This window comes from Rana temporaria, chromosome 2 (assembly GCF_905171775.1).
Source record: "Rana temporaria chromosome 2, aRanTem1.1, whole genome shotgun sequence".
Taxonomy (NCBI): domain Eukaryota; kingdom Metazoa; phylum Chordata; class Amphibia; order Anura; family Ranidae; genus Rana; species Rana temporaria.
Window position 1 is genome coordinate 99,833,752 of NC_053490.1, and position 25,358 is coordinate 99,859,109.

General features: G+C 49.0%; 1 protein-coding gene across 3 annotated transcripts in view; it reads left to right on the forward strand.

Annotated features, from left to right (window-relative positions):
- The window catches only part of LOC120929271 (hydroperoxide isomerase ALOXE3-like), a 121,380-nt gene that overhangs the window by 3,419 nt on the left and 92,603 nt on the right, over positions 1-25,358 (forward strand). For all 3 annotated transcript variants that reach the window (XM_040340594.1, XM_040340596.1, XM_040340595.1), the window contains exon 2: positions 9,884-10,058. In XM_040340594.1, coding sequence (XP_040196528.1) covers positions 9,918-10,058 — 141 coding nt within the window. In that variant the 5' untranslated portion in view covers positions 9,884-9,917. The remainder of the gene's footprint in view (positions 1-9,883; positions 10,059-25,358) is intronic.

A 25,358-nucleotide genomic window follows, 5' to 3' on the forward strand; every position in this document is an offset into this window, starting at 1 on the left:
AGGCACGGCGGAGCGGGGGGAGATGTAATTCAATTTTTTTTATTTTAATTCTGCACTGACTGTCTTTGAAATTGCCCCTGCCCCCTATTAAATCCAATCTGGGGACAAAACCAGGGAAAGACTTGGTCCGGGGACAGTGTCCTCAACCAGGGGACTGTCCCCTGAAACTGGGGATGTCTGGTCACCCTACCATACACCCCCCTATACTTGCAGTACATGCCATGCATCCCCCTATGGTTGCTGCTCACTCCATGCATCCCCTATGGTTGCTGCACACTCCATGGATCCTCTCTGCATCCCCCTATGCTTGCTGCACTCCATGCATCCCCATACACCACCTATAATTGCCGTACACTCCATGTATTCCCCATACAGACACTGCTCGCTACATGCCCCATGCATTCCCCATACACATACTTGCTGCACACCCCAAAAAATGATTTTCAGTGCCGGAGCAAGAAGCCAAAAATAACCCCTCGGCTCTCAAATGCCCACATGAGTTTTTTGTACATTGCTTCAGGGAGGGGAGAACCGTCTTCTGCAGCAGTCTGGATAGTCACAGCTCCTTTAGTGAATCAAACGGAGGAAAGCATTCCCTATACTGTATATTTACACACCAGGAGGTGTGTGGGGAACAGGGCCGGCCTTTGGGGTGTGCGAGCTGTGCGGCCGCACAGGGCGCCATGGGCAACAGGGGCGCCGTGCGGCCATCACAGCTTGCAGAATGTGAGTCGCAGTCAGTTACTCACATGATCATCACAGGAGTCCGACTCCTATGAGTCACAGCAGCAGGCGCTGCCAGGTCTCCCTGCGCGCTGCCAGGTTCCCCTGCCCTGGGACTGGGTGAAGAGCAACGCATCGGTTGCGGCACCTGAAAAAAATGGCTGCTACCGGCCCCCGACAGGCACACTGCGCATGCGCCGCCGCTGCACGGGAAAGCCAGAAAACGCTTGGCTATTCTCGGGCAGACGGCGCATGCGCAGTGGCGTCTATGTGCCGGGGCGGCGCCATTTTTAAATGCAAAGCCGCACCGTCCACCGGAAGGTAAGTCAGTTTAGGTGACCAGGGGGCAGGGGGTGAAGATGGGGGGCGCCACAGGATTCGCTCGCACAGGGCGCCTGAACACCTAAGGCCGGCCCTGGTGGGGAATGAATGCTCAGGGATGGTGTCGGAGGGAATTTGTCCCAGAAGAAATCATATTTACTACAGAGCCCAGGTCGGCAAACCGTAGTCCTCGATCTACCAGCCGATCCCATCCAGGTGACTGGTAGATTGGTTCCTGGGTTTGCTGGCCTTCTGTCACTGATTGTGCATGAACAGGCGGCCTCTCAGCCTCCTATTTTTGGTAGTGGGATCCACAACAGCTGGAAGTGCTACACGAAGTTGGTCAGTGGGCATAATGTAGTACAGTAAAAGCTATGTGGGCACAATGGCATAAAGATGCTAATAAACCCATATAGAGGAATGGCATGTGTACACCTTTGGCTGTTGTCTCTGCAGCTAAAGGGGGTAGGGATTGGGGAAGGTAAGGGATTCAACCACAGGTTTTTACCAACCCCGATCTTGTGTTTAAACAGGCCTTAAGGATACCACCACCAAATGCAGCGAAGGGCTGTTTTACAAGTGCAACAGGCACCACTGTCCCTCTAAAAAGCGATCTAAGCATGTTTGATAGGTTGTGAAAAGGCTGATTTAAACCTATAACTGCAATGCATGCGATTGTTTGGTAGTACAACCATTGTAGGTTCAAACCAGGTGGTGAAGATTAAACATATCACCCACCGCCTCTGAAAAGTGAAATGCATGTGAATCGGTTTTCAAAGGAGCCTGCTCAGTTTCTGTGGAATTCAGTGTTGTGCGATTTTTGCAGCCCATTCTTTTGAATGACTGCACAAAAAAGTGCATGCACTACTGTTCAAAAATACTGTGCCAAATCACATGATGCTGCACTACCATGCGATCTTGTGCCCCAAAACACTGCATTTGTTATCTGTTTGGGGTTAACAATGTATTGGCACCTGCAGTAGACCACAAATTCAGTGCGTTTAGAACACAGGGCAGGAAACTTATGTGGAACATTCCTTTCTGACATTGAGCTGGCCCTAACAGGACACTTTGGGGGAGACTAAACCTGGTGCACACAGAATCCAGTGTATCTGTGCAGAGTAACCAGTCAGTTTTGAACTTCAGCTTGTTCAACTAAACTTTGACAATAAACCCTCGTTCACACTAGGGATTAGCCAAACAAACCTCTTCTCCCCCCCCCCCCCCCCCCGGTTCGGTTTGCATCAGAACAGGCAAAACATTTGTTTGAACACTGTTAGTCTATGGGACACGAACATGAAAAGTCAATTGTGCTCATTTTAAAGGCCAATATGCAAGTTATTGTCATAAAGTGTGTGGGGACCTGGGTCCTGCCCCAGGGGACATGCATCAATGCAAGAAAAGTTAAAAACTGTATTTTTTTTTTTTTTGGGAGCAGTGTTTTTAATAATGCTTAAAGTGAAATATTCCTTTAAATTTCGGGGCCAGAGATGCAAGAGGAATCGCTGGGTTATCCAGTGATGTGTACGGATGACCCCGCCCCCCCTGATGCAATGAGAAATCTGTGTTGCGTCAGAGGGGGCGGGGTTAACCGTACACATCACTGGGTAACCCCCACAATTACCCTTGTGTCTCTGGCCCCGCCCTCAACTATATAAGAGCTGTCGGCACGTCATTCATCGGGTGCCTCCGGTGGAGGAAGGATTGTGCGAGTCATATCCTCGCTGGAACCTTTTTATTTTTAATAAAGGACTTGTCCCAAGCCATCTGCCGTTTTTAACATTTTGACACTTTTGTGGAATGGTAGGAGTACAATGAACCCATTACCAATTCACATAGGGGGCTGGGATCTGGAGGTCCCCATTGTTAAAATGGGCTTCCAGATTCCGATAAGCCCCCTGCCCACAGACCCCCACAACCACCAGGCAAGGGTTGTGGGAATGAGGCTTTCTCCCCATGTTGAGGACATCCTCCCCATGTTGAGGGCATGTGGCCTGGAACGGTTCAGGAGGGGGGCTGTTCTCTTCCCCCTCTTTTTCTGTGGCCTGCCAGGTTGGGTGCTTGGATAAGGGTCTGGTATGCATTTTTGGGGGGGGAACCCCACGCCGTTTTTTTTATTTGGTGCAGGGTTCTCCTTAATATCCATACCAAATCTGAAGGGCCTGGTAATGGAATTTGGAGGGACCCCCACGCATTTATTTATTTTATTTCTCAATTACTTTTCTGTATTTGCGGGATCTGAAAATTCATTATAGCCGCAAGTAGTTTTAAATGACTTTAGAAATTTAATTTTGTGCAGAGACTGTTATAAACATGGCAAACATGCATTACTTTACAGGCATACTATAGACACCCTACAGGTACAAAATTTAAAGCAATATTTTACTCTTATGGTTTCACTGCTCCTGAAAAAACTGCAGTTTAACTTTTTTGCATTGATACATGTCCGCTGGGGCAGGACCTGGGTCCCCAAACACTTTTTGACAACTTGCATATTGGCCTTTAAATTAGCACTTTAGATTTCTCTTATAGACTTTTACAGGGTATTCCGTGGCTTTTCAAATTTGCAGCGAACACCCCAAATTGTTGGCTGTTCTGCGAACACCCAATGTTCGAGTCGAACATAAAGCTCATCCCTAGTTCACACTGAGCACGGCTTTGAAATTGCATGGATTAATCTGAACTTGCACGATTTCAAAGCCGCATTTCAGTCTGATTTTGGGGGCGATTTGAGACATATGTGCAGGTTCATACACGGATGTCTATTGAAATTGCCTTCGAAAGTGGCCAAAAGTAGTACAGGTACTACTTTTGTAAATCGATGCAGCCCCACAAACTTGGGCCATTTCTATTGCCAGCAATGGGCTCTGTTTTGACTTGTCAAATCACACAGATGTCAACAGGGGACTCAAACCTGGAAGTTGATTTTTTGTGCATAGCTGCATCAGATTCTGTGCATCAGGTTTATTAAGTCAGCAGCTACAATAAGTGTAGCTGCTGGATTTAAAAAAAAACATACTTGCTTGTTCCACTGTCCAGCGCTGCCCAGAGCTTCGTTCCCTCCCCCCCCCCCCTCTCTGCCGGCGCCTCCATTCTAACTGTGGGCACCTGGCCATCATGACAGCTTTCGTCTTCACGACCGGGCACTCACTGCGCATGTGCAAATAGCGCTGCGCTCCCTGAGTGGACAGGCGATCGCCTGGGACCTGTCGCTTGTCCCAGGTGATCGCCTACAGTAAGGGGCCGCATTAGGCGATGTGATGAGTTGCCTAAACGGTCCCTGGGCGGAAGGAGGACAGGAAGTCCCACTCCTACTGAAGCCCCCCCCCCAAAAAAAAAATGACATGCCAAATGTGGCATGTAAGGGGGTGAGGAGTGGTTTAGGTGGAAATTCCACTTTTGGGTGGAACTCCGCTTTAACCCCTTCCCTGCCAGTGACATTTATACAGTAATCAATGGCTATTCATAGCTCTGATCGCTGTATAAATGTCACTGGTCCCAAAATCGTTAAGTGTCCGATCTGTCCGCCGTAATGTTGCAGTCCCAATACAAATTGCAGATAGAATGCTAACTTTTGTGCAAACCAATCAGTATATGCTTATTGCAATATTTTTGTTAAAGTAAAATACATATTGGCCTAAACTGGAGATTATAGCAAAAAGTAAAAAATATATATATATTTTTTTTATAGCGCAAAAAAACCCCGCAGAGGATCAAATGACACCAAAAGAAAGCTCAATTTTGTTTAGGTATAGCGTTGCACGATCTTGCAATTGTCAAAGCGACGCAGTGCTGTATCGCAAAAATTACCTGGTCATGAAGGGGGTAAATTCTCCGGGGCTGTAGTGGTTAACCCTTTGGGATCATTCACACTAGCTGAGCTCTCAAGCAGTCAAAACGTGCTTTTCAGAGAGCATTAGACGGGTGGTAAGAAGGTTTTATCTCCTCACTGCCTGCTTTACCTCTGATTCCCACACTAGTGTTGCTGACCTGCCCCAGTTGAATGGGTTGTTCAGTGGGTGGTAGCACCTGCCAAAAGCAATGGCGTATAATTCCTGCTTTGAAACCAACCATCATAGCTGCCACATGTACACCCCCAGCTGCTGCCTATGCAGTTAAAGGGGTAGCAGTTTGGGGGTAAAAATGTGGCTCAAATGTAGGGTTTTACAGCCCCCTAACCGCTAGTGTGAATAAGCCCTAACATTGCTGGCGTGGTGTCACAGTATATCTCGCTATAAGAAAACATTTTGCATTTTTTTGGGGTATGGAACAACGTGCCTGAATGCATGGCCTCTTCTTCAATCACTCACATTTGGCCACACCCACCTTTTGGCCAAACCCACACATTTGACGTCTGCTCCCTCTTTTTTTTTTCCCAGCACCTGCACAACACTCCCCAAAAAATTGGACTGGAGCTGCCCCTGTCTATGGGTGTCCTGTATGTCTTGCTGACAACATACGTATGTGCATAGCTCCCAACTGTTCCTGATTTTGAGGGACTGTCCCTGATTTGGAGCAGTGTCCCCCCCCCCCCTCATTTGTCCCTGATCTATATACCGTAGTTGTATATAAAATGCACTTTTTAATCGTTCAAAGTGTTTCCCAGTGCTAAACCTTTCATCCCATTTCTAAATTGCTGTTTTTTTTTATTTTAAAAGCCAATATAAAAAAATAGTAGTGGTAAAAAAAAAGCCCTTGTCGATTTACTTAACCTTTTTTGGGGTTAATTCTCTAAGGGGGCTTGTCCTAAGCCTGCATACATTTGCTAATAAGTGTCCCTCATTCGTGTGTGTGTGTCCCTGTGTGTCCCTGTGTGTCCCTGTGTGTCCCTGTGTGTCCCTGTGTGTCCCTGTGTGTCCCTGTGTGTCCCTGTGTGTCCCTGTGTGTCCCTGTGTGTGTCCCTGTGTGTGTCCCTGTGTGTGTGTGTCCGTGTGTGTGTGTGTGTGTGTGTGTGTGTGTGTGTCCCTGTGTGTGTGTGCGTGTGTGTGTCCCTGTGTCCGTGTGTGTCCCTGTGTGTGTGTGTGTGTCCCTGTGTGTGTGTGTGTGTGTCCCTACATTTCCAATCTACCATTCAGGGACACCCTCCCTTCCCAAAAATCAGCCTGTGCTGTAACTAATCGCAGCACAGTGTTTGGACACAAGAGACAGGATTTATGATTTCTCCAATCATAAGCAGGGGGCGGGATTATGCTCCTCCAGGCATTCCCGGTGCATTGCCATGGAATGAGATGGTCCGCCTCCATCTCATCCTATTGGCTCACTCATGTCACGTGACAAAACATCAGTCACAGCTAGGCTATCATAGGGAGAGGATCTCCTCTCCCTGTGATAGCCCGATAGCACTGTCAGCAGCGTGCCTCCCGCCAGCGCTAAGTACACCCCGCGCCTGCAGCTCTACTCCCCGATTAAGTACACCCCGCAGCTCTACTCCCCGTCCCCCGTTAAGGCTCAGGGAACGGGGCGAGTCTACGCTATTGGTGTAGACCTAGCGTTGGCTACGTTGCGCTACTAACGTAGCCAACGCTAGGTCTACGCTAATAGCGTAGACTCGCCCCGTTCCCTGAGCCTTAACGGGGGACAGGGAGTAGAGCTGCGGGCGCGGGGTGTACTTAATCGGGGAGTAGAGCTGCGGGGTGTACTTAATCGGGGAGTAGAGCTGCGGGCGCGGGGTGTACTTGGCGCTGGCGGGAGGCACGCTGCTGACAGTGCTATCGGGCTATCACAGGGAGAGGAGATCCTCTCCCTATGATAGCCTAGCTGAAGCTGTGACTGATGTTTTGTCACGTGACATGAGTGAGCCAATAGGATGAGATGGAGGCGGACCATCTCATTCCATGGCAAATCTCATTTCATGGCAATGCACCTGCCAGGACAAGTACTGTCAGTGAGTAAAGCGATGATGTGGCAGCCTTTTTTGGGGGCATTAGTTTGGCTTGGGGGTGGCTGTGTCAGTTTCATTCCGGGACACTGTATTGCCCTGGATTGAATGTACCCGGGACAGACCTGCAAAATGCGGGACTGTCCCGGGCAATCCGGGACATGTGGTCACCCTAGTGTAAACTCAAATGGTGCATGTGATTTTAAGAAATGGTGCCAGTCCAGACTGCATTTTTAAGGGCATTGCAGCCCCCTTTTATTTAAAGAATGGAAAGTTCACAACTGTAATTTTCCTTGCAGAGGTTCCACCATTACTGTAACTTGCTAATTCAGCCTCCTGGCTTACTCACTTTGCCACATGGCTGCTTCAGGCCCCACACCTAGGCCTTGGGTCTGCTGCTCAGACCAACATGGATCCTTCAGTCAAGCTTTCATAGCTCACTCTGGATTTATTTTACTGTGTGTAATACTGTGTAGCACTACCCCCTCAGGAGCCGCTGATTGTTTTGGGATCGGCGTATTAAGTTGCCTCTATGTGATGTCTAGTGGTGAAGGTAGTGAGTAGAGCCGTAATTGAATGTCCAGTCTGTAGATGAAGGTTTTCTGAATGCTTTATTTCTTGGCCCAACACGGCCAACATCAACTTGAGGTAGACAGGAAAGGTTGATGAAGTAAAGGAACTCTGCGGTATCAGGCTTTGGATAAGGAAAAGCAGTCTCTGCCACAGACTTGGCTCTGATTAGATTAGGATGCCAGATGAAACCTCTGCCACAGGCTCAATGCTGACAATGTGAACAGCAGAGCGAATCCTCCCAATAGATCACATCAGGGTCACCGGTTGACATTACAAGTGTACCTGTCAATATCCGGTCACCAGATCCCTGATGGTTCATTCAAGCCCTTTTGGATAACCTGCCTCCGGGTTCTCCTCAAGCCGATTCCCCCCCCCCAATCGAACGGCATACAGCTTGGGATCTCCTCAGTAGAAGTGGGGACCCAGTCAGTCACTGGGGCCCCTTTGTGGCATCAGTTGCTCCAGGCCAGGAGGGCCCAGAGTCAGGAACTCCGCGTAGCGAGCGACCCCAGGCCAGGTAGGCCATAGTGGTGGGGCCCGCAAATTTTGTGCGCACACCCTGAAGGTGGGTGCCGCACCAGGAACCCGTGAAGAACCCAGAAGGCCTCCGCCACAGAAATACCCCCTCCCAGCATGCACAGCGAGGCCCAACTCCTCATTGGCTGCTGGGAAGAAGCGGCTCCGCCTGGATCTCTCTGGCGCCATCTACCGCCCAGGGATGGTACCGCATCCCTGGAACGCAGACTGACCCACAGAACAATCCAGAATTTGGCAACAGCCAAAATTAAGAATGAGAGCAACTGATCTTTCTCCCACTAACTTTAGCGTAGTGCCCTTTCTGAAAGTAAAGGGGGCGTTGCACTGTATATTAGCACTCTTCTGTGTAATCTGTCATTGCTATATTTTTCCACTTAACACCATGCAACACCTCCAGATCATTTGTATTTTTTTTGTCATGTTCTAATTGCACAACCCAGAGTAGAATTTTGACACATGGTGCTTGTCTGAACTGCCGTTTCCTGTTACGCTCATGTTAACGGCTTGCTGGCCTCCCACTGTCTTGACAACGGCGGAATGGCCCCCCTGCACAAATTGCCGTAGCTGTACGGCGACCGCTTTAAGGGATATAGGGGCGCGTGCACAATGACCGCGGTACTGAGGATCCGATGCGCGTTCCCGGCGTCTGCAATGTCTGCTGGGCACCCGGAATCAGTGTGAGTAAATCCACATTCTGGCAGGGGAAAGGAGACAGATTGTGTGTTCCTAGTATATGGGAACACCGTTCGGTCCCATACAGTTAGAACACGCTGAGGGAACACATTTAACCCCTTGATCACCCCCTAGTGTTATCCCTTCATTGCCAGTGACATTTATACAGTAATCAGTGGCTGTTTATAGCTCTGATTTGTGTGTGTCCCAAAAAAAAGTTTTAAGTTTCCGCTCTCTGTCGCAGTCACGATAAAAATCACAAATCGTCGCCATTACTAGTAAAAAAGCCAAAAATCTATCGCCTATTTTGTAGACACTATAAGTTTTGCACAAACCAATCAATATATGCTTATTGCGATTTTGGTAAAACATTTTTTAGAAGAATATATAGTGCTCCCCCCTAATCCATGCACCCGGCCCCTAATCTGCATGGATTTCAATGTGTTTTTTTTTCTTAAGCACATGATTGGAGCCTGAGGCTCTAATTGGCTTCAAAAAAGGGTGGGCTCGATGCACAGAGCACTGCGCCCTGTACCCACCCAGTTGTGTGACAATAGCAAATTGGTATTCGCTATTGTCTTCCTGATTCTCCTCCCAGGCCAATCAGGAAGCGGGTCCAGAGACAGACTCCACTGTCCAGTATTTTTGGATGCGTTGGCAGCAGCAGCTTAAGTTATTTTTACAGTGATGCAGAGTTGGGGATATACCTTCAAGCCCAAGAAAGTCAATTTTTTTGTTTTAAATGCCCCTCTACAGTGGGGGCTGTAAATGTAAAGAATGTATGGTGCTGCTGCATGTCTGTACATCATGCCCAGAACTTGCATCGGCTAGAGCAAAGCACAGTAAATGGTGTTTTTGGCCAACCTATATGTGGAATAGTACATTAACCCATTCATGACTCCTGTCATGTTTCAGGACATAAAAAAAATCCTGTAAGTACCATACTGACTTTGTCTGAGTATTTCAGTAGTATATATTTACCAGAGCAGATATAAAAAAAAATGCTAATATCACCCATCTTATGCATGTTGGGCTATATTTTTAGATTGAATTAACTATGCCATATGTCCAAACAGGATTGGTTCATGCTACTGGTCTTTTAATTGGTTGTAGGTGTGAACTTGTTGTTAATTGCATAACATAGCAAGATATAGCTGACTGTCCATACTTTACTTGCAGAGCTGCTTAAGGGTCATCTCTTGAAATCCTGAAGATGTATAAATTGAAGGTAGTGACGGGGACTGACCTGGCTGCTGGCACCTGTAGTAATGTCTCTATTGTCCTTGTGGGGGTGCATGGAGAAAGTGACGTACACCAACTGCCCCATCAATGGAGCAACTTCATATCTGGAGCTGTGAGTATCACTACATAGTGCTGACGGTATTTGTAATGGGTTATGTAGCGCTACCCCCTCAGGAGCCGCTGATTGATTTGGGATTAAGTTAACTCTGTGTGATGTCTAGGGGTGAAGGTAGTGAGTAGAGCAGTAATTTAATGTCCAGGCTGCAAATGAAGTTTTCTGAATGCTTTATTTCTTGGTCCAACACGACCAACATCAACTCGAGATAGACCGGAAAGGTTGATGAAATAAAGAAAACTTTGCAGTATCAGGCTTTGGATAATGAAAAGCAATCCTGCTTTCCTTCAGCTGTAACAATACGTCGCCACTCTAGCCAGAGTGGAAGAAGTGCCCCCGGACAGACTCCTGCCACGAGCCTGGCAGCTGAAGCGTCACTTTAAGTTGCTGGGAGGAACAAGTCTCTGCCACAGACTTGGCTCTGATTAATTTAGGATGAGCCACAGGCTCAATGCTGACAATGTAAACAGCAGAGTGAATCCTCCCAATAATTAGCATTAGGGTCACCGGTTGACAGTAGGAGTATACCTGTCAGTTCCGGTCACTAGATCCCCGATGGTTCGTTCAAGCCCTTTTGGATAACCTGCCTCCGGGTTCTCCTCAAGCCAATCCCCCAATCGAACGGCTTACAGCCTGGGATCTTCTCAGTAGAAGTGGGGACTCAGTAAGTCACTGGGGCCTCTTTTACCCAGTAAGTCACTGGGGCCTCTTTGTGGCATCAGTTGCTACAGGCCATGAGGGCCCAGAATCTGGAGCTCCGCGTAGCGCGCGACCCCAGGCCAGGTAGGCCATAGTGGTGGGGCCCGCAATGTGCGCACACCCTAAAGGTGGGTGCCGCACCTGGAACCAGGAACCCGTGAAGAACTAAGAACGGCCTCTGCCCCAGAAATACCCCCTCCCAGCATGCACAGTGAGGCTCAAGTCCTCTCATTGGCTGCTGTGAAGAAGCAGCTCCACCTGGATCCCTCTGGCGCCATCTGCCGTCCAGAGATGAGACCATATCTCTGGACACAGACTGACCCACAAGACAATCCAGATTTGGCGACAGCCAAATTTAACAAAATTCAGAATGAGAGCAACTTGCCCCTCTCATTCTCCCACTAACTTTAACGTAGTGCCCTTACTGAAAGTAAAGGGGGCGCTACAGTTACAATGACATTATAGCGGCCAACTCCGCTGCTTTGGGGTCAGGGGTGGGAGGGAGACCCATTAACTGCTTGCCGACCTGCCGCCGCTTGCCGACCTGCCGCCCTGCCGGCGGCAGGTTGGCTCCCCTGCGCGAGAGCCCGTAGCTATTCGTCGGCTCTCGCGCAGGCCACTAGGGGCGCGTGCGCGCTGCCCCCGACTCCCGTGCCCTGGGCACATGCGAACGCTCGTTACAGAGCGAGGACCGGGAGCTGTGTGTGTAAACATATTGCGATTTTCGTAAAAAAATAAATACAAATATGTAGAATACGTATCGGTCTAAACTGAGGGAAAAAAAATGTTTTTTATATATTTTTGGGGGATATTACAGCAAAAAGTAAAAAATATTCATTTTTTTCAAAATTGTTCTATTTTTGTTTATAGCACAAAAACTAAAAACCGTAGAGGTGATCAAATACCACCAAAAGAAAGCTCTATTTGTGGGGGAAAAAAGGACGCCAATTTTGTTTAGGAGCCAAGTCGCACGACCACGCAATTGTCAGTTAAAGCGACGCAGTGCCGAATCACAAAGTGCTCTGGTCTTTGACCAGCAATATTGCAGTGGTCATTATTACTATCTTTAACTACTAGACTACCTCTTCCATCACTTTTTTTACTATGCCAGTGGTACAGTAATGGTGGATGGATTTAGAAGTCACACTAAGGCCCTCGGATCTATGATGCTTAAAACATCTGAGCTACCTTGGGCAACGTTTACCTGGAAAATTAAAGGGGTGTTCCAGCCTTTTTTTAAGTTTTTTTAAAAGTCAGCAGCTACAAAAAGTGTAGCTGCTGGCTTTTAATAAACACTTACCTGCTCCACTGTTCCAGCGACTTCATTCCTAGTGTGGGCACCCGGCAGTGACTGCTTTCGGCTTCACGGCCGGGCACCCACTGCGCATGCGTGAGCGGCACTGCGCCGTCCGATTGGACAGGCGCTCGCCTACAGGGAGGGGTTGCAATAAGGCGATTAAGCTAATCGCCTTACCAGCCCCTCGGCGGAAGGAGGAAGTGGGACAGGAAGTCTCACTTCTCCTGAAGCCCCCACTACCCCCCCAAAAAATTGCATGCCAAATGTGGCATGTAAGGGGGCAAGGAGTGGGTTAAGCGGAAGTTCCATTTTTAGGTGGAACTCCGCTTTAACACTGAGGTGTGGGCAAAAACTTGAAGCATTAGCTAGGTACCAATACAATGCCTCTGACATGTTTCCCCCCCCCCCCCCCCCACTAATAGCTGCTATTTCTTCCTTAAAAAATGTTACATACATGCAGCCTCTGAAGTTCTGGTGACACCAACAGTTGGGGCTGAACTGATCAGAGCGGGTCCCTCGCTGTGCAGATCCTCCATTTCAGAAAACCTTTTTGATTACTGTATGTACTCTAGTATAAGCCGAGGCACCTAATTTTACCACAAAAAACTGGGAAAACATATTGACTCGAGTGTAAGCCTAGGGTGTCCATCTGCATGCTTTAGTGTGCCCACCCCTCACTGTGCCCATGACTAGACTGACGTTTAACATGGGAGTCTATGGAAGGGGTGCCCGGATTTGAAAAATCGGTGCTCCCCAGCTGTAGAACCCCCAGACAACAAACTTTGCACACTTGTAGAGGAGAAATTGGGCTAAATGTGTGCCAAGTTTCTGGGTCAGGAGACCTCCGGCCGGTACTGGGTCCCCAAAGTCTAGGAGATCAGACGCAAAAAGGTGACTCGAGTATAAGCAGTGGGGGGCATTTTCGGCACAAAAAATGTGCTGAAAAACTTGGCTTATATTCGAGTATATACAGTAATTATTTTTAAAGAATGTATTCTTTGATTATTCAAGGGGACAATGTGATGTTCATATGCCCCTTGTTCAGTCACAGAATGCTTTGTATTTGAAAAGAATACAAAACCTTTTCTGAATGGAGGCACTGCACAGCAAACTACTGTTGATCACTTGCCTTCAGCCCAGCCCTTCACCTCCAAAACTTCAGCAGGGACATCAATGTCAGAGGCTGCATATAAGTAAAATTCTTCATGAAAAAAGCATCGGCTACCAGTGGGCACACATTATTAGCAGTACCTTATTAGTACCTATCTAAAGCCCCAATAGTTTTTGCCCACAATTCAGCTTTAACACTAAGTTAATTCCTTGCACTGTTGTCTCCCAGGACAATTTCTATCTATAGCCCGGTTCCTGAGTAGTGTACTGCTTATGCTAACAGCTGCTATCTGTCATTTAATTTAGGATATTTTATGTAAATTACATTTCCAACTGCCAGTTAGAGAGGTAGCCATGGGGCCCATCACATTTTTTCAGGCACCCCAATTCAATTTTTTTGCCTAATTTGAAACCTCAGATAAAAGTGGTGGGGTTTCTAATCAAATATTCATTTGTAGTTCTTGATGACAGTATGTTGGGTATTGGAGGAAAACAGAATGTTCCTATTTTTCTTAACATAACATTTTGATAAATATACTGCGCAAAATGAGACTAGAGATGCTTTGCTTAGACTGCAAGTATGGTGTTTGCTATTCCTTGGAGGCTGCTAGCAACGCAAACGTATATATGCCTATTTTTATACCTGAGTGTATAACGCAATTCAAGTGCTGTGCTCCAAACATATGCATACAGTGCCTTGAAAACGTATTTGTACCCCTTGAAATTTTCCACATTTTGTCATGTTGCAACCAAATACGTAAATTTAGTTTTTAAGATTTTGTGAGACCAACACCGTGGCACATAATTGTGAAGTTAAAGGAGAATGCTAAACGGTTCAACTTTTGTAAAAAAAAAATGTGTGAAAAGTGTGGCATTGTATTCGGCCCCCCTGTGTCAATACTTTGTAGAACCACCTTTTGCAAATACAGTACAGTATTTCACCATAGATCAGTTTACTGTTATAAATAACAGTAAACTGATCTATGGTGAAATACAGTATTTGGCAATTAATCGGACTGTTTACATGTTGAATAAAAAAAAAAAAAAAGCAGCGGTGTTCTGTCAGATTAGCAAACCTGTGAGATAACATCTAACATCTAAACAGTCCGTCAGATTTCTAAATACTGTATTTCACCTTATAAACTATTTGCTGTTTCTGAAGCAAGTTTGGGGAGCAATAGAATGGCGTTTAGCTGGTGTGTAATGCCATCTGGTAAATACTTTTTTTTGCAGTTTCCCTAATTGTGAGGGATCTAGTTCAGCTAAGAAGATTGTCAATGCATTCAGACCATTTCGCAAAGGGGAGTGAGATATCGCATTCTTGTTCCCATTTGTGTGTAGCGCTACCCCCAGAGGAGCTGCTGATTAGATTTGGGTTTGGCGTATTTGTTACTGCTTCACTGTGTCTAGGGGTGATGGTAGTGTTGAGAGCAATAACAGAATGTCCAGGACCATTGGTTGACGTTTTCAAATGCTTTATTTTCCCGGTCAAACACGACCAACATGTAACTCGAGGTAGACAGGATAGGTTGGTGAAGGTAGAGCAACTTCACAGTATCAGGCTATGAATAATAAAGGCAGTCCTGCCCTTCAACAATAGTATTTGTATGCGTTGCCACTCCAGCCAGAGTGGGTGAAGTGCCCCTGGACAGACCTCTCACAGGCCTGGCAGCCAGAGCGCCACTTAAAGCTTCTGGGAGGAACAAGTCTCTGCCACAGACTTGGCTCTATTCAAATTAGGATGATAGGTGAGACCTCTGCCACAGGCCTATTGCTGAAATTGTGAACAGTAGAGCAAATCCTCCCAGTATGTCTTTGGGGTCACAGACTGACAGCTTGAATGTGACCTGTCAGTGTTCGGTGCCCAGATCCACGATGGTTTGTTCAAGCCCTGTTGGATCACCTGCCTCCGGGTTCTCCTCAGACCGATCCCCCACTGAACAGCATCCAGCTTGGGATCTTCTCAATAGAATTGAGGACCCAGTAAGTCACTGTGGCCCCTTTGCAGCATCAGTTGCTCCGGGCTATGAGAGCCCAGAGTCAGGAACTCCGCGTAGCACGCGACCCCAGCCAGGTAGGCCATAGTGGTGAGGCCCGTGATGTGCGCACACCCTAAAGATGGGTGCTGCACCTGGAACCCGCGTAGAACCCAGAACGGCCTCCGCCACAGAAATACCTCTCCCTAGCATGCCCTGCGGGGGAAACTCCTCCAATTGGCTGCTGGGAAGAATCGGCTCCGCCTGGACCCCTCTGGCGCCACCTGCCGCCCAGAGATACCGTATCTCTGGGGCACAGACTGACCCACAGGACAAATCCAGATTTGGCGACAGCCAAATTTAACAGATCAAAGAATGGGAGCAACATAACTCTCTCATTCTCCCACTAAATTTAAGCATAGCACCTGTACGAAAGTACACAGGCGCTACATGTGCGTGTAGGGTAGTTTAGCTTGGTTATCTGTATTAATCAGGTTTAAATATATCTCAGATATTAGGCCTGTTTCTCTTGGGTATTTGGAACAAATATTTTCATAGAATGTATGATATTGGAAAATTAGTTGAAGTCTAATTTGGCAATCTTGAGTTCCGTATTGGGGATATTATATTGTTTTTTTAGAGACAAGGAGGAGAATGAGGCATTCTGAGTCCATCAAGGGTAGTTTGTTAATCCACCATGCAAATTCGTCTGTTTTTGATGGCTTTTTAAGAATTTAGGGTCTCCTATAAAAGCATGGGGAGGTGTGGGGGATTTCAATGCAGGGCTGCCATCAGGGGGGGGGGGGGGTACAGGCAGTACACCTGTAAGGGGCTCAGAGGTCCTCAGGGCCCTGGATGGCAACTCCCCTTTTTTTAAATAAAAAATATTTCTCTTCCGTTCATGGACGGACACAGCAGCAATTAACCTTGGGGTATTCTCCTCCTAGGAGATTGACTAGGCAGAAAACGGCACTTTAAGTGTTAACACTTCTCACAGCACAGTACCTCCCAGGGGGCGGGTCCCCCGGGTACATCCCTTGCTCTGCCTCATGCAGTCCCAGTTTTTTTTCTGCCTAGCGAAAGGAGATGACATGGCTCTTCTGGGCCCATGTGCTCTGGAGATTTTTTTTGCGATTTCTCGCTTTTTATTTTTTTTCCCTGCATTTTTGGATCCTGGGATCTACAATCAACTGCCGAAGGGGTGACAGGCTGGATCCTCGATCCTTGTAGTCCCCCCATGTTCGGCCTTCGAGCGTGTGCCAGCCTTTAGCTACGCGCTGGGCCGTCCACGACATGCCCCGTTGCTCCAGGGGTGGCCGGTGAGCTATACGCTCCAGGGCACACATGACCGGTCTCTATGGCTTTGTCACAGTGTGCCGGGCTGACAGCCATGCCGTAACTGCGCGGACGTTGGTTCTGTCTGGCATGCCTCCAGACGGTGGTCACAGGACGGCTAAGTAATATCCCCTTGCCTTGGCATGGTGGTTCGGCTGGTGCATTCCTGCGGAGGTCGATCGGGGGTCCGCCCTGCTTTCCTCTCTCCCTTCCTCTCCCTCCTTCCCTGCATTCTGGGTGGTCGGCCTTGAGGTGGGGGGTCCGCCTGGGGGGCTCTGTCCTGTGGCTGCTGTCGGGGGTGCTGTATGTTTTTTATTGCCCTGTGTGCGGGGGGGGGGGGGACCTGCAGGGGTCCTGTGTTTGCCGTTTTTTACTGTTTTTATTTCACTGTGTGTTTTAAACGAGCTCGGCCGCCATTTTGCCGGTGACTGCCACCTTAACGATCGGCCATTTTCTTGTAACCCGCATGCTGATTTTTGCATGTCGGTGGCCATTTTGGAAGGGGTTTTGGCCTCTAGTGACCGAAATAACAGCGCAAACGGCTCCAGCACACTTCCTGAGGGACGGCACAGCACGGACAGCGTTCTAGCTTGCACAGCAGCACTGCAGCCTGGTCGGGTGGTGAGTCCTCTGGGGGGTCCCCTGCTCTCTGTTGCGGCCGGGAGGTTGGCCTGTGGGTCTTGCCTTGCAGTACAAGGGTGTCATTGGAGTGGGTCAGCATGACGTTCGAACCGGAGGCTTCTCCCCCTGACATGCCGGAGTTGACCCTTAGTGCCCCTGTTCCTGCGGCCTCCATGGATGCTATGACGGCAGTCCTTGAGGCGTTTGTTGCCAGGATTGAAGCGGTGAGTGGCCATAAGGGGGGTAAAAAGCGCCCCCTCCCCCCGCCTTCGTCTGGGGATGTCTGACACGGAATCAGGCCCTGCTACTGCGTCCGGCCCTGGTTCCAATATGTCAGAAGATGCAGGCCTAGCCCACACGAACAGTGAGGATGACTCTGCATCAGGGTCAGCGCTTGTTGGAGCTCTTATCACTGCGGTGCGGGATACTCAAAAACTTGAGGATTCGGCGGAGGCATCAGAGATGCCGATCCCTTTTGGTTTCTGCCAGCCCGCACCGCAAAAGTGTTTCCTTGTGTTCCATATCTGGACAAAATATTGTACAAGGAATGGGATCGGCCGCAGAAAGTGTTTTCTGTTCTTAAATGCTTTGCGGTCCGTAATCCGTTTTCGTAAAAAAGTGGACCCCCCTGTGTCCAGACTGAAAAAGGCGACCACGTTGCCTGTGGAAGGGGCTCCCGCTTTTAAGCACCCAGGCTGTGGCCCGCTCCATGTTCAGTGGTGGGGTCGGCGGTGAGGCCGGTCTTGGCCGGGGCTCTAGTGTCAGACACTTACCGAAAGGGCAAAGTTGTTGCTGCAGGAGCTGGAGGCGCATAATGCCTCTGAGGTCTGTGTGGAACTGGCCGACCAGTTGGTGCAGGGCCTAAAATTTGTCTGAGTCAGCCCTGGATACGCTTCCCCTGCTTTCCAGGGCCTCCACCTACGCGGTGGTGCTACGCCGCCTTGTGTGGCTGAAGTGTTGGTCTGCGGACCAGTCTTCTAAAAAGGCCTTGGTGGACTTACCCTTTAAGGGTGAACGGCTTTTTGGGGCGTCTCTGGATGATGACATAAAAGATGCCACGGGAAGTAAGAGTACTCTGCTCCCACAATCGAGAAAAGGTAAGGAGCCTCACCGTAAGCAGGGGCCCTCCTTTACCGCCCCAAGCGTTTTTTCGTCCGCCCGGTGCGGCAGGAAAACGCTTCCAGGGCGCTAAGGCTGCCCGCTGAAGGGCAGAAGCGCCCCTGGTACCGCCAGCCCAACAAGCCTGCAAAAAAGCCTGATTCTGCATGAAGGTCTGCCCCCGCCCGTGTCTCGGGTGGGTGGGCGGCTTTGCGAATTCGCGGCTCGGTGGGTGTCTTCTTTCCGACCGGTGGGTTTGCAAAGTAGTTTCCTTGGGGTACAAGAGTTTCTCTCTAGTCCGCTAAACATGTTTTTTCTTTCCAGCTTCCTCGAACGTCGGGTGGCCCTGTCGGGGGCTGTTCAGGATCTGCTGGTCAGGGGAGTGATTGTGCCGGTTCCTTCACCGGAACGGTTTCAGGGGTTTTACTCCAATCTGTTTGTAGTCCCCAAAAAGGAAGGGGTCTGCCCAATCCTGGACATCAAGGCCCTCAACTGTTTTGTCAAGGTGCAAAAGTTCAGGATGGAGTCGGTTCGCTCTGTAGTGGCGGCGGTCCATCAGGGGGACTTTCTGGCGTCCTTGGATATCAGGAAAGCGTACCTGCATATGCGCAAAGCACCAGAGATTTCTGTGCTTTGCGGTCGGAGAGGACCACTTTCAATTTGTGGCCCTCCCTTTCGGCCTGGCTTCGGCGCCACAGGTTTTCATCAAAGTGCTCGCTCCGATTCTGGCCCTGCTGAGGCAGCGCGGGATCGCAATTGTAGGGTACCTGGATGACCTTCTCCTGAGAGCTTCTTCAGGCTCAGACTTAGAGGTGGATGTGTCTATCACCTGCCAGACCCTCCGTGAATTTGGTTGGCTGCTGAATGTCCAGAAGTCGGTGTTGGTACCGTCTCAGCGTCTGGAATACCTGGGGTTGATCCTGGATTCCTCGGAGGCGAGTTTTCCTCCCAATGGAAAAACTACAGACACATCTGCGGTGCAGCGGTTGGTGACCCAGAAGTGGTCGTCCCTTCGCTTTTGCATGCAAGTTCTGGGTCTGATGGTGGCCTCCTTTGAGGCGGTTCCGTATGCTCAATTCCACACTCGAGTGTTGGAGAGAAATTCTGTCACGTTGGGACAAGCTTCCTTCGTCTCTGGATTACCAGATCTGGGTGAGCCGCCTGGTCCTTCCTGGTGTGGTGGCTGACGTCTCCGGTACTTCGGACTGGGAAATCGTTTCTGCCGTGCCATTGGACGGTCACGACGGATGCCAGTCTCTCCGGCTGGGGGGGTGTCTGGGGTGTCCAGTCAGCCCAATGATCAATGTCCTGGAACTCCGGTCAGGCTGTGCTTCGCCAAGTGGTCTCTGGGTCTGCAGGACTGAGCAGTCAGGATCCAGTCCAACGCCACGGCAGTGGCGTATGTCAATCATCAAGGGGGCACACGGAGCTCGGCTGCAGTGGCGGAGGCTGCTCGCATCCTCCAGTGGGCCGAAAGGTACGTCCCGACTCTGTCGGCCGTGTACATTCCAGGCCTACAGAACTGGCAGGCCGACTATTTAAGTCGCCAAACGCTATTCCAAGGAGAGTGGTTGCTACAACCGGGTGTGTTTCAGAACCTGTGTCGGAAATGGGGCACTCCAGACGTGGATCTTCTGGCATCTCAATCGGAATGTGTCACGGTTCGTGGCCAGGTCAAGAGACCCGTGGGCGGACGCGTTGGTGGTGCCGTGGGGTGCTATCGCCTAATCTATGCCTTCCCTCTGAAGCTTCTTCCTCGCCTGCTACGCAGAGTGGAAGCCGAAGGGATACCAACAATCCTGGTCGCTCCGGATTGGCCGCGTATCTGGTCCGTCTGGTGGCAGACGTACTTTGGTGTCTACCTCTATGAAGATCTGCTGTCGCAGGGTCCGATCTTTCACCCTGCTTTACAGTCGCTGGCTTTAACGGCATGGCTGAGCCAGGTGCTGAAGGACCGTGGCCTGTCGGACTCGGTGGTTTCTACCATGCTGCGAGCTTGGAAGGCTACTTCACGGAAGATTTACCATCGTACGTGGAAGGCTTACATCTGTGAGGAGATGAATTGGCACCACCGTACATACGTGATGTCCTGGATTCTGCTGTTCTTGCAGCATGGAGTGGATCAGTCTCTCGAGTACGGTTAAGGGTCAGATTTCGGCCTTGGCTGTTTACTTTCAGTGACCCTTGGTAGTGCACTCTGGTGCGTACGTTTGTGCAGGGGGTTCGACATGTGACCCCTCCTGCAAGGCTCCCTGCCTGGTCATCCACAGGGATAAGGTGGTGCTGCGGCCTCAACAGTCTTTCCTCCCTAAGGTTGTTTCGGATTTTCACATTAATGAGGACATTGTTCTTCCATCCTTATGTCCTCGGCCGAAGGAAGCCACGTTGCATTCCTTGGACGTGGTTAGAGCCCTACGGGTGTACTTGTCAGCTACAGCCCTGTTTCGGAGGTCAGATTCACTGTTCTTGTCTGTGACTGGTCCGAAGGGTCTGGTGGTCTCATCGGCCACCATTTCTAGGTGGATCCGACAGGTCATGCTTCAGGCCTATGCCCTAAAGGGGCAGGCGCCCCCCTTTCCGGTTACGGCGCATTCAACCAGGGCGATTGTTGCCTCTTGGGCTTTCCGCCATCAAGCGTCTGTTTTACAGGTGTGTGAGGCAACGACCTGGTCGTCAGTCCACACCTTCTCAGTTTTGCAAGGTGGATGTGAGTGCATCTTCGGATGCCTCCTTTGGCCGCAAGGTTTTACAGGCGGCTGTTTAAGGTTGAAGTTCCTCCGTTGAACTCTGGTTTGTTTGGGGTGAAGTTTGGTTTGCTGTTTTTCCCACCCCTCGAATTTTGATACTGCTTGGGGATGTCCCAAAGGTCAATTGCTGCTGTGTCCGTCCATGAACAGAAGAGAAAATAGGATTTTTGTACTTACCGTAAAATCCATTTCTCTGAGTTCATAGACGGACACAGCACCCTCCCCTCCTTTTGTTTGTACTGCTAGTTTACGAACTGGGGCTGCATGAGGCAGAGAGAGGGATGTACCCAGGGGACCCGCCCCCCTGGGAGGTACTGAGAAGTGTTTTAACACAAAGTGCTGTTTTCTGCCTAGTCAATCTCCTAGAGAGGATAATACCCTAAGGTCAATTGCTGTGTCCATCCATGAACCTTTTTTTTTTTTTTTTTTTAGATATATTTTTCCTATTTTTATTAAAGGGTCCAGAGGTCCCTAGGGCCCGGATGGCTACCCCCTTTTTTTTATAATTGTATCTATATTCTATTGGTGGTGGCGGAACCCCCCCCAGCTTCTAAATTTCAGGAGGCCACACCCCCCCCGTTCTCAATTTCAGGAGGCCCATGCCTGAAGCTGTGTAAGGGGCCCCCATAATTCCTGATGGCGGCCATGTGTCAATGTAAATTTATTGTGCAGTTTCCACAATTGATATGACTGAGCTACTAATGGGTCAAGCTTTTCTAAGGTGCGATTTAGAAACTTTATTGCCCCGAACTTATCATGAAGGAATTGGCGGGGTTCTATGAAGAACTGTACCGCCCTGGTACGGCCTATGTGGCGGCTGATTTGGAACAATACTTGGGTGGCTTGGCGTTCCCCAGGTTGACGGTAGAGCAGAAGGCGGGGTTGGAGGCGCCCATTACTGTGGAGGAACTTCAGGAGGCGGTGGGACTATTCCCTAACTGTAAGGCACCGGGGGAGGATGGGATTCCCATTGAGGTTTACAAACAACACGCGGAGGTTTTGCTGCCAAGGCTGCTACGGGTGTTTAATGCGGCCCTGGGGGAAGGAGTACTTCCGCCCTCCATGGCAAAAGCAAATATTGTTTTGCTTCTTAAACCGGGCAAGGATCCGGTTGAACCAGGGTCCTACAGGCCAATCTCATTGCTGCAATGTGATATAAAGATCTTGGCAAAGGTCTTGGCACTGAGACTGAATACTGTCATAACGTCCCTGGTGCACGGAGATCAGGCGGGGTTTATGCCGAATGAGTCCACCGCCATCAACTTGCGGAGGTTGTTTCTAAACATGCAGTCTGACGCGGATAATGTAGGACACAGGGCCTTGCTGTCCTTAGATGCGGCCAAGGCATTTGACAGCATTGACTGGAACTACTTGTGAGAGGTGTTGGCGCGATTCGGGTTTGGAGAGAAGTACATAGCGTGGGTCCGTCTACTGTACAGTCGTCCGGAGGCAGCTATCAGGGCCTTCGGGTGTCTGTCCCATGGATTCGCGTTGGGAAGAGGGACGAGGCAGGGATGCCCGCTGTCCCCTCTCCTCTTCGCATTGGCCATTGAGCCTCTGGCCATGGAGATTAGGGCCAATCCGGGTATAGTGGGGTTTTGTTATGGTCCCCTGCAGGAGAAGGTGATGCTATATGCAGATGACACCTTGCTTATGTTGGGAGATACTGATGCATCTCTGAGGGAGGCCATGGCAACCATTACACGATTCGGGGGGTACTCTGGCCTGCAGATTGGTCGAAGTCGGCCCTGCTATTGTTAGATGGTGAGGCCACACAAACGGTGACATCGTCCTGCCCTATACCGGTCACGAATTCCTTTAAATACCTCGGGATTCATGTAACGGCCAACCCCAGGGATTTTAGCCATTTAAACATATCCCCCCTGCTCCAGAGGTTCCGGGAAAGGGTTAAGTCATGGAACAATCTCCGTATCTCGGTGGCGGGTAAAATAAACCTAGTAAAGATGATATTAATGCCGCAGCTGCTGTACTGTCTCCACAACGCCCCGGTGGTGATCCCTTTAAAAATCTTTAGAATAGTGAACACTATCTTCCGGTCCCTGATATGGAAGAATAAGACGCCAAGAATTAAACTTGAACATCTCCAGAGACCCAAGGACAGCGGCGGGCTGGCGTTGCCCAACCCGTGGTTGTACTACCTTGCGGCGCAGCTGCAACACCTGGTGGGGTGCTTCGGGAGGGAGCCGGCTGGTTCCTCTGGAGCACTGATGCTACACACGGTGGGGGATGGGCCCATCCCCATGGCACTTGAGGCCCTGGCTTTCGCCAAACCTAATAAGAAATACCCCACGTATAATCTTATACAAAAGATATGGAACAAATGCAAATATGTACAGCAAGCTGATGGATACACTGACTACAGCCCCCTATGGCATAATGATACTTATACAGAACTGGCTAAATTACAGATTGGTGGTGGGTGGAAAAGTCATGGGGTCACACACATTAAACACGTATTTAGACACGGGAGGCTCAGGCCGTTCGCAGATTTGCGGGTGGAATATGGGCTACCGTCCTCGATGCTTTTTCAATATATGCAGCTTCAACACGCAGTGAGGGCCCAGAGTAGGTCATCTGAGTGGCATTTGTCGCCAACTCCGGTGTTTAGTCTCCTGAGAGATGCTGTGTCCTCGAAGGGATTTATCTCTGAATGCTATGCCATCCTACTACAATACTTCTTGGGACAGCATCCAGTCATGGTAAGGGAAAAGTGGGAGAGGGACGTGGGGCAATTGGATGGAGAACAATGGGAGGAGATATTCCAGGGGGTGAGTTCCTGCTCATTGAATGTGGCTCAGCGACTCACTCAGCTATACATTATATTTAGGGTGTATTACACGCCGCGCAGGTTACAATTGATGGGAATGCAAACGGATGATATGTGTACTAGATGCAAACGTGATCACGGGGACCTCATACACCTCCTGTGGAGATGTCCCAAACTGCACAAGTATTGGTCTGAGGTGACGAGTACTATTAATTCTGTTTTTGGGGTATCCATGCCTGTGGACCCCAGAGTTGGTTTACTGGGGGTTTTGGAGGAACATGTTGAAGAGGTGTACACAAGGGAGGCGGTGCAAAGGGCGTTGTTCCAGGCCAGAAAATTGATTATGATACACTGGAAATCTGAGACCCCTCCGACTTTAAGGGAGTGGATTGATAAGATGGGGGGAATGCTACGTATGGAGAAACTTATCTACCAACATAGGGGAAGCAATCGTAAATTTGAAAACCTCTGGGCTCCGTGGCTGGATGCACCGGGGCTTTCACCGGTGGATCTGGTTATGGATAGGTTGCTGGGAGCGCACGTGGGATAAATGTTATGACTCGGGGGAACGTGTACTAGGGGGGATGAGAGAAATGCTATGTGACTGCAGTGCTCGGTTGGGAATGGTTGATGAGAATTGTTTTCATGGTTTTGCTGTGTAATATTGAATGCCATAAATTGTATACCACCTTATCATTTTCATCAATAAAAACTTTTTGTTGGATTAAAAAAAGAAACTTTATTGCCCCATAGTATAGTAATCCTGATATAGAATAGGGTAGCACAATCTTCAAATGTGACCCATGGGATTTTCTTTTTCTCACATTTTTTTCAGAGTGTGAGAGCATCTGATATGAAAACAACTCGAGAGATTTTTCTTCCAAAATTTCAACCAATAAACTCGCTCTCCCCAATTGTCTATTCACCCCAATCTCAGGTTTGACCACAATCTGTATCATCCACTGGCTATTGGCTTACCATTAGAAACCCTCATTGTTACCAATACCTCAACTGAAAACTAGAATATTTACCTTATGGAAAAATCCCACACATTATACAATACTACACATTTGAAAAAAATTAAGCCCATGGTTTATGTACTCGGACCACTTCTTAAATCCTAGCTAGAATCCTATCTTCAACAGGAAAGAAAATAAGTCCATATCCCAAATTATTACTTGATCGTTTGATTACCACTTGTTTTAACCATAAGAAATCGTATCACACAATGTATTTTGTCATAAATCCCAATTTGTATATACTGCATTTCTCTGGATCCGTGATATGTTTTGTACCATTGTTTTGTACCTAAAAAAAAAAGTTTGTAAACAAAAAACTACCGTTGAAAAATAAGTGTTGAATGCAAAACTCCTGGTGGGTGTAACAAGATGGCTGCTTGCCCCCCTCTGTGTATCCTTGCTGTGGAGGAATGCAGGGTGTAGTAAGATGGCAGCGACGGAACACTTTCGTTACACATTGACGGGTCACCTTATCTGATGAAACACCAGAGTTGATGCAGTCGATAGGTTGTCGCAGTGTGTTTGTGTGTCGCTATCTCTGAGCTTCAACATGCAGCAAGAAGAAATGAGACAAATTTTTGAGCATTCAATTAATTGAAAATAACAA